The following is a 10,175-nucleotide window of genomic DNA, read 5'->3' as shown; positions in this document are numbered from 1 at the left end:
GAGTGGGTGGGTGAGTGGGTGAGTGGGTGGGTGAGTGGGTGGGTGAGTGGGTGAGTGGGTGGGGTGGGTGAGTGAGTAGGTGGGTGAGTTAGTGGGTGAGTGAGTGAGTGGGTGGTGTGAGTGAGTGAGTGAGCGGGTAAGTGGGTGAGTGAGGGGTGAGTGGGTGAGTGGGTGAGTGGACTGAGTGGGTGAGTAAGTGGGTGAGGTGGTGAGTGAGTGAGTGGGTGAGTGGGTGAGTGAGTGAGTGGGTGAGTGGGTGAGTGACTGAGTGGGTGAGTAAGTGGGTGAGGTGGTGAGTGAGTGAGTGGGTGAGTGGGTGAGTGAGTGAGTGGTGTGAGTGGGTGAGTGAGTGACTGAGTGGGTGAGTAAGTGGGTGAGGTGGTGAGTGAGTGAGTGACTGAGTTAGCGGATGAACGATCGGTTGGACGGAACTACTTTTTTCTCGATGCAGGGGGGTGCGGTTTTCGCGGAGGGATACAGAGGAATGTAAACACTCCGCTGAGTATAAATGGAGGTGCTGCGGCTGTGAGTAGATTGTCACAGGGCTCACATCTTCACCTTCGCAGCTCCCACACGCAGCTCAACTCTCAGCAGATATGGATGTAAGTCAGTGAGTGGGTGGGTGAGTGGGTGAGTGGGTGAGTGGGTGAGGTGAGTGGGTGAGTGTGTGGGTGAGTGGGTGGGTGGGTGGGTGAGTGGGTGGGTGAGTGGGTGAGTGGGTGGGTGGGGTGGTGTGAGTGGGTGGGTGGGGGGTGAGTGAGTGGGTGAGTGGGTGAGTGAGTGGGTGAGTGAGTGAGTGTGTCGGTGAGTGGGTGGGTGAGTGGTTAAGTGAGTAGATGGGGTGAGTGGGTGAGTGAGTGGGTGAGTGGTGGGGCTGCGGTTAGCGCACTGCGCTACGAACCCGGCGACCTGAGTTTGGTCGTGAGTGGGGAACTTGCCCAAACCGCCTGTTTAAGTATTTACAGGGGGAGCTTAGTGAGTGATTGAGTGGGTGGGTGAGTGGGTGAGTGGGTGAGTGAGTGGGTTCAGTGGGTTAGTGTTTGAGCAAATGAGTCAACTCAGCCACCCAGACATCAACCCACTCAATCACTCACCACTCACTCAACACTCACCCACCCACCCGTTCACCCACTCACCTACTCACCACTCTCTCACTCACTCACCTACCCACTCACTCACCCACTCACCCACGACTCATAACCCACCCACCCACCACTCACCCACCCACCCACTCACTAACCAACCCACCCACACACCCACCCACTCACTACCCACCCCCACCACTAACCCACCCACCCACCCACCCACCCCACCCACCCCCACCCACCCACACCACCACCACCCACCCACACACCCACCCACCCACCCACCCACTCACCCACCCACCCACCACCCACCCACCCACCCACTCACCCCCACAACCCACCCACCACTCACTCACCCACCCACTCACTCACCAACCAACACCACCCACCCACCCCACCCACTCACCACACCCACCACCCACCCACTCACCCACCACACCACCCACCCACCACCCTCACCACCCACCCACCCACCCACTCACCCACCCACCCACCCACTCACTCACCACCAACTACCTACCCACCCACCCACCACCCACTCACCCACTCACCCACCCCACCCACCACTCACCAACCCACTCACCCACCACCCACCCACACCACCCACCCCCACCCACCCCCACCCACACCACCCACCCACCACCCACTCACCCACCCCCACCCACCACCCACCCACCACACCCACCCACACACCCCCCCACCCACCCACCCACCACCCACACCACCCACCACCCACCCACCCACACCCACCCACCCACCACCCACCCACCACACACCCCCACCACACCCACCCACCCCACCCACTCACCCCACCACCCACCCACCACCCACCCACCCCCCACCCACCCACCACCACCCCCACACCCCCCACCCACCCACCCACCACCACCCACCCACCCACCACCCACCCACCCACCCACCCACCACCCTCCACCCACCCACCCCCACCCACCACCCCCACACCACCCACCCACCCCACCCCCCACCCACCCCCCACCCACCCACCCCCCCACCCACCACCCACCACCCCCCCCACTCACCCACCCCACCCACACCCCCACACCACCCCCCACCACCCACCCACCCACCCACCACCCACCCACCACCCACCCACCACCCCACCCACCCACCACCACCCCCCACCACCCACCCACTCCCACCCCACTCACCCACCCACCCACCCACCCCCCACACCCACCCCCACCACCACCACCCCCACCCACCCACCACCCACACCCCACCCACCCACCACCCACCCACCCACCCACTCACCCCCCACCACCACCCACCCACCACACACCCCCCACACCCCCACTCACCCCCACCCCACTCACCCACCCACTCACCTCACCCCCTCACCCACCACCCACTCACCCACCACCACCCACTCACCTCACCCACTCACCCACCATCACCCACCCACTCACTCACTCACCCACTCACCCACTCACCCACTCACCACACCACCACTCACTCACCCACTCACCCACCCACTCACCCACCCACCCACCCACTCACTCACCCACTCACTCACTCACCCACTCACCCACCCACTCACTCACCCACTCACCCACCCACTCACTCACCCACCCACCCACTCACCCACTCACCCTCCCACCCACTCACCCACTCACCCACTCACCCTCCCACCCACTCACCCTCCCACCCACTCACCCACTCACCCACCCACCCACCCACTCACCCACCCACCCACCCACTCACCCACTCACCCACTCACCCACTCACCCTCCCACCCACCCACTCACCCACTCACCCACCCTTCCACCCACTCACCCACTCACCCACCCACTCGCCCACCCACCCACCCACCCACTCACCCCACCCACTCACCCACTCACTCACCCACTCACTAACCCACCCACCCACTCACCCACCCACCCACCCACTCGCCCAGCCACCCACCCACTCACCCACCCACTCACTCACTCACTCACCCACTCACTAACCCACCCACCCACTCACCCACTCACCCACCCACCCACCCACTCGCCCACCCACCCCACCCACTCACCCACTCACCCACTCACCCACCCACTAACTAACCCACTCACCCACCCACCCACTAACTAACCCACTCACCCACCCACCCACTCACTAACCCCCCCACCCACCCACTCACCCACTCACTCACCCTCCCACCCACCCACCCACTCACTCACCCACTCACTCACCCTCCCACCCACTCACCCTCCCACCCACTCACCCACTCACCCACCCACTCACCCACCCACTCACCCTCCCACCCACTCACTCACCCACTCACTCACCGTCCCACCCACTCACCCACCCACCCACCCACTCACTCACCCACCCACCCACTCACCCACCCACTCACCCTCCCACTCCTTCTCTAGTTCCTCGGGAAGGCCGCCAAGTCTCTTCCCATCCCCGTGGATCAACTCACGTCGCTCTTCAAGTCCAAGGACAAGGTTCGAGATGGACTGTCCTCGGCTTGGCAACGTGGAATTTCCTTGCCCTGTCTGCCTCATTAATATCGGGGTCACTTTTGGGTCACGTGGGGGTGAGTCTGTGGGTCTTTGTGCGGTGGTGAGTCTATGGGTCTCTGTGTGGTGGTGAGTCTGTGGGTCTCTGTGTGGTGGTGAGTCTATGGGTCTCTGTGTGGTGGTGGTGAGTCTGTGGGTCTCTGTGTGGTGGTGAGTCTGTGGGTCTCTGTGTGGTGGTGAGTCTATGGGTCTCTGTGTGGTGGTGAGTCTATGGGTCTCTGTGTGGTGGTGAGTCTATGGGTCTCTGTGTGGTGGTGAGTCTGTGGGTCTCTGTGTGGTGGTGAGTCTGTGGGTCTCTGTGTGGTGGTGAGTCTGTGGGTCTCTGTGTGGTGGTGAGTCTGTGGGTCTCTGTGTGGTGGTGATGAGTCTATGGGTCTCTGTGTGGTGGTGAGTCTGTGGGTCTCTGTGTGGTGGTGAGTCTGTGTGTCTCTGTGTGGTGGTGAGTCTGTGGGTCTCTGTGTGGTGGTGAGTCTGTGGGTCTCTGTGTGGTGATGAGTCTGTGGGTCTCTGTGTGGTGGTGAGTCTGTGGGTCTCTGTGCGGTGATGAGTCTATGGGTCTCTGTGTGGTGGTGAGTCTGTGGGTCTCTGTGTGGTGATGAGTCTATGGGTCTCTGTGTGGTGGTGAGTCTGTGGGTCTCTGTGTGGTGATGAGTCTATGGGTCTCTGTGTGGTGGTGAGTCTGTGGGTCTCTGTGTGGTGATGAGTCTATGGGTCTCTGTGTGGTGGTGAGTCTGTGGGTCTCTGTGCGGTGATGAGTCTATGGGTCTCTGTGTGGTGGTGAGTCTGTGGGTCTCTGTGTGGTGGTGAGTCTATGGGTCTCTGTATGGTGGTGGTGAGTCTGTGGGTCTCTGTGTGGTGGTGAGTCTATGGGTCTCTGTATGGTGGTGGTGAGTCTGTGGGTCTCTGTGTGGTGGTGGTGAGTCTGTGGGTCTCTGTGTGGTGGTGAGTCTGTGGGTCTCTGTGTGGTGGTGAGTCTATGGGTCTCTGTATGGTGGTGGTGAGTCTGTGGGTCTCTGTGTGGTGGTGGTGAGTCTGTCGGTCTCTGTGTGGTGGTGATGAGTCTATGGGTCTCTGTGTGGTGGTGAGTCTGTGGGTCTCTGTGTGGTGATGAGTCTATGGGTCTCTGTGTGGTGGTGAGTCTATGGGTCTCTGTGTGGTGGTGAGTCTATGGGTCTCTGTGTGGTGGTGAGTCTATGGGTCTCTGTGTGGTGGTGAGTCTATGGGTCTCTGTGTGGTGAGTCTGTGGGTCGCTGTGTGGTGGTGAGTCTTTGGGTCTCTGTGTGGTGGTGAGTCTATGGGTCTCTGTGTGGTGGTGAGTCTATGGGTCTCTGTGTGGTGGTGAGTCTATGGGTCTCTGTGTGGTGAGTCTATGGGTCTCTGTGTGCTGGTGAGTCTGTGGGTCTCTGTGTGCTGGTGAGTCTGTGGGTCGCTGTGTGGTGGTGAGTCTGTGGGTCTCTGTGTGATGAGTCTGTGTGTCTCTGTGTGGTGGTGAGTCTATGGGTCTCTGTGTGGTGGTGATTCTATGGGTCTCTGTGTGCTGGTGAGTCTATGGGTCTCTGTGTGGTGGTGAGTCTGTGGGTCTCTGTGTGATGAGTCTGTGTGTCTCTGTGTGGTGGTGAGTCTATGGGTCTCTGTGTGCTGGTGAGTCTATGGGTCGCTGTGTGGTGGTGAGTCTATGGGTCTCTGTGTGGTGGTGAGTCTGTGGGTCTCTGTGTGATGAGTCTGTGTGTCTCTGTGTGGTGGTGAGTCTATGGGTCTCTGTGTGGTGAGTCTATGGGTCTCTGTGTGGTGGTGAGTCTATGGGTCTCTGTGTGGTGGTGATTCTATGGGTCTCTGTGTGGTGAGTCTGTGGGTCTCTGTGTGGTGGTGAGTCTTTGGGTCTCTGTGTGGTGGTGAGTCTATGGGTCTCTGTGTGGTGGTGATTCTATGGGTTTCTGTGTGGTGGTGAGTCTTTGGGTCTCTGTGTGGTGATGAGTTTATGGGTCTCTGTGTGGTGATGAGTCTATGGGTCTCTGTGTGGTGGTGAGTCTGTGGGTCTCTGTGTGATGAGTCTGTGTGTCTCTGTGTGGTGGTGAGTCTATGGGTCTCTGTGTGGTGAGTCTATGGGTCTCTGTGTGGTGGTGAGTCTATGGGTCTCTGTGTGGTGGTGATTCTATGGGTCTCTGTGTGGTGAGTCTGTGGGTCTCTGTGTGGTGGTGAGTCTTTGGGTCTCTGTGTGGTGGTGAGTCTATGGGTCTCTGTGTGGTGGTGATTCTATGGGTTTCTGTGTGGTGGTGAGTCTTTGGGTCTCTGTGTGGTGATGAGTTTATGGGTCTCTGTGTGGTGATGAGTCTATGGGTCTCTGTGTGGTGGTGAGTCTATGGGTCTCTGTGTGGTGGTGATGAGTCTACGGGTCTCTGTATGGTGGTGAGTCTATGGGTCTCTGTGTGTTGGTGAGTCTATGGGTCTCTGTGTGGTGGTGAGTCTATGGGTCTCTGTATGGTGGTGAGTCTATGGGTCTCTGTGTGGTGGTGAGTCTATGGGTCTCTGTGTGGTGATGATGAGTCTATGGGTCTCTGTGTGGTGGTGAGTCTATGGGTCTCTGTGTGGTGGTGAGTCTGTGGGTCTCTGTGTGGTGGTGAGTCTATGGGACTCTGTGTGGTGGTGAGTCTGTGGGTCTCTGTGTGGTGGTGAGTCTATGGGTCTCTGTGTGGTGGTGAGTCTGTGGGTCTCTGTGTGGTGGTGAGTCTGTGGGTCTCTGTGTGGTGGTGAGTCTATGGGACTCTGTGTGGTGGTGAGTCTGTGGGTCTCTGTGCGGTGATGAGTCTGTGTGTCTCTGTGTGGTGATGATGAGTCTGTGGATCTCTGTGTGATGAGTCTGTGTGTGGTGATGAGTCTATGTGTCTCTGTGTGATGAGTCTGTGGGTCTCTGTGTGTAATGATGAGTCTATGGCTCTCTGTGTGATGAGTCTGTGTCTCTGTGTGATGAGTCTGTGTGTCTCTCTGTGTGATGAGTCTCTGTGTGGTGATGATGAGTCTGTGTCTCTGTGTGTCTCTGTGTGATGAGTCTGTGTGTCTCTGTGCGGTGATGAGTCTGTGGGTCTCTGTGTGGTGGTGAGTCTATGGGTCTCTGTGTGGTGGTGAGTCTGTGGGTCTCTGTGCGGTGATGAGTCTGTGTCTCTGTGTGTGGTGATGATGAGTCTGTGTGTCTCTCTGTGTGGTGATGATGAGTCTCTGGGTCTCTGTGTGGTGATGATGAGTCTGTGTGTCTCTGTGTGGTGATGATGAGTCTGTGTGTCTCTGTGTGTGGTGGTGATGAGTCTGTGTGTCTCTGTGTGGTGATGATGAGTCTGTGTGTCTCTGTGTGGTGATGATGAGTCTGTGTGGTGGTGAGTCTGTGTGGTGGTGAGTCTGTGTGTCTCTGTGTGGTGATGATGAGTCTGTGTGTCTCTGTGTGTGGTGGTGATGAGTCTGTGTGTCTCTGTGTGTGGTGATGATGAGTCTGTGTGTCTCTGTGTGTGGTGATGATGAGTCTGTGTGTCTCTGTGTGTGGTGATGATGAGTCTGTGTGTCTCTGTGTGTGGTGATGATGAGTCTGTGTGTCTCTGTGTGTGGTGATGATGAGTCTGTGTGTCTCTGTGTGGTGATGATGAGTCTGTGTGTCTCTGTGTGTGGTGATGATGAGTCTGTGTGTCTCTGTGTGTGGTGGTGATGAGTCTGTGTGTCTCTGTGTGGTGATGACGAGTCTGTGTGTCTCTGTGTGTGGTGGTGATGAGTCTGTGTGTCTCTGTGTGGTGATGATGAGTCTGTGTGTCTCTGTGTGTGGTGGTGATGAGTCTGTGTGTCTCTGTGTGTGGTGGTGATGAGTCTGTGTGTCTCTGTGTGGTGATGATGAGTCTGTGTGTCTCTCTGTGTGGTGATGATGAGTCTGTGTGTCTCTGTGTGTGGTGGTGATGAGTCTGTGTGTCTCTGTGTGTGGTGGTGATGAGTCTGTGTGTCTCTGTGTGGTGATGATGAGTCTGTGTGTCTCTGTGTGTGGTGGTGATGAGTCTGTGTGTCTCTGTGTGGTGATGATGAGTCTGTGTGTCTCTGTGTGGTGATGATGAGTCTGTGTGTCTCTGTGTGTGGTGGTGATGAGTCTGTGTGTCTCTGTGTGTGGTGATGATGAGTCTGTGTGTCTCTGTGTGGTGATGATGAGTCTGTGTGTCTCTGTGTGGTGATGATGAGTCTGTGTGTCTCTGTGTGGTGATGATGAGTCTGTGTGTCTCTGTGTGGTGATGATGAGTCTGTGTGTCTCTGTGTGGTGATGATGAGTCTGTGTGTCTCTGTGTGGTGATGATGAGTCTGTGTGTCTCTGTGTGGTGATGATGAGTCTGTGTGTCTCTGTGTGTCTCTGCAGGATGGATCTGGGTTCCTCAGCGTGGAGACCATCAAGGGGATCCTGGCCTCCCTTAACATTGACAGCAGCCTCCTGCAGAAGTTCATCTCCTCGCCCGGGAAAGTGAACAACGGAAACGTCAACTACGGAGGTTCACCAACTCACCCACTCACTCACCAACTCACTCACCCACTCACTTACTCACTCACTCACTCACCCACTTACTCACCCACTTACTCACCAACTCACTCACCAACTCACTTACTCACTCACTCACTCACCCACTCACTCACCAACTCACTCACCAACTCACTCACCCACCCACTTACTCACTCACCCACTCACTCACCCACTCACTCACCCACTACGGAGGTTCACCAACTCACCCACTCACTCACCAACTCACTCACCAACTCACTCACTCACTCACCCACCCACTCACTCACTCACTCACCAACTCACTCACCCACTCACTCACTCACTCACCCACCCACTTATTCACCCACCCACTCACTCACTCACCCACTCACTCACCAACTCACTCACCAACTCACTCACTCACCCACTCACTCACTCACCCACTCACTCACTCACCAACTCACTCACCAACTCACTCACCCACCCACTTACTCACTCACCCACTCACTCACCCACTCACTCACCCACTACGGAGGTTCACCAACTCACCCACTCACTCACCAACTCACTCACTCACCCACTCACTCACCAACTCACTCACCAACTCACTCACCCACTTACTCACCCACCCACTCACTCACTCACCCACTCACTCACCCACTCATTCACCCACCCACCCACCACTCACCCACTGACTCACCCACCCACTCACTCACCCACTCACCCACTCACTCACCAACTCACTCACTCACCCACTCACCCACTCACTCACTCACCCACCCACTTACTCACCCACTCACTCACTCACCCACTCACTCACTCACCAACTCACTCACCAACTCACTCACCCACTTACTCACCCACTCACTCACTCACCCACTCATTCACCCACCCACCACTCACCCACTGACTCACCCACCCACTCACTCACCCACTCACTCACCCACCCATTCACTCACCCACTCACTCACCCACCCATTCACTCACCCACTCACTCACCCACCCACTCACTCACCCACTCACTCACCCACCCATTCACTCACCCACTCACTCACTCACCCACTCACTCACTCACTCACCCACTCACTCATCCACCCATTCACTAACCTATTCATTCACCCATTCACTCACCCACTCACCCCTTCATTTACCCACTAACCCATTCACTCACCCATTCACTCACCAATTCATTCACCCATTCGCTCACCCACCCATTCACAGTGCATATTTGATGGCTGATGATGATACTGTAGCTAATGTTGTAGCTGATGATGATAATGTCTGTTTTTCAGAATTCTTGAACTTTCTGAAGAAGTGAAGAACTTCCTCACCCACCCACCCACGCACTCACCAACCCACCCACTCATCCACTCACCAACCCACTCACCCACCCACTCACCCACCCACTCACCCACTCACTCACCCACTCACTCACCCACTCACCCACCCACTCACCCACTCATTCATCCACTCACCAACCCACTCACCCACCCACTCAACCACCCACCCACTCACCCACCCACCCACCCACTCACCCACCCACCCACCCACTCACCCACCCACTCACCCACCCACCCACCCACTCACCCACCCACCCACTCACCCACTCACCCACCCACCCACCTACCCACCCACCCACTCACCCACTCACCCAACCACCCACCGACTCAACCACCCACTCACCCACCCACCAACCCACTCACCCACCCACTCACCCACTCACCCACCCACTCACCCACTCACCCACCCACTCACTCACCCACCCACCCACCCACTCACTCACCCACCCACCCACCCACTCACTCACCCACCCACCCACTCACCCACCCACCCACCCACTCACCCACTCACCCACCCACCCACTCACCCACCCACTCACCCACCCACCCACTCACCCGCTCACCCACCCACCCACTCACTCACCCACTCAACCACCCATCCACTCACCCACCCACTCACCCACCCACCCACTCACCCATCCACTCACCCACCCACTCACCACCCACTCACCCAGCCACTCACCCACCCACTCACCCAGCCCTTGGTGTAGACCACGCCCCCTGACGTCAC

The 10,175-nt window shown here is 57.6% G+C and overlaps 1 protein-coding gene across 1 annotated transcript; it reads left to right on the top strand.

Annotated features, from left to right (window-relative positions):
- The first annotated feature begins 508 nt into the window (after positions 1-508).
- LOC144954674 (uncharacterized) lies at positions 509-9,851 on the top strand. The gene is made up of 4 exons (XM_078885109.1): positions 509-602; positions 3,461-3,535; positions 7,989-8,118; positions 9,398-9,851. The coding sequence occupies exons 1-4, from the start codon at positions 597-599 to the stop codon at positions 9,421-9,423; spliced, it is 237 nt and encodes a 78-aa protein (XP_078741235.1). The 5' UTR covers positions 509-596; the 3' UTR covers positions 9,424-9,851.
- The last annotated feature ends 324 nt before the right edge of the window (positions 9,852-10,175 follow it).

This window comes from Lampetra fluviatilis, unplaced genomic scaffold (genome assembly GCF_964198595.1).
Source record: "Lampetra fluviatilis unplaced genomic scaffold, kcLamFluv1.1 SCAFFOLD_1376, whole genome shotgun sequence".
Classification (NCBI taxonomy): Eukaryota; Metazoa; Chordata; class Hyperoartia; order Petromyzontiformes; family Petromyzontidae; genus Lampetra; species Lampetra fluviatilis.
Note: the sequence above shows the minus strand (reverse complement) of the source record. Positions and strands in the feature narration are given on the sequence as shown.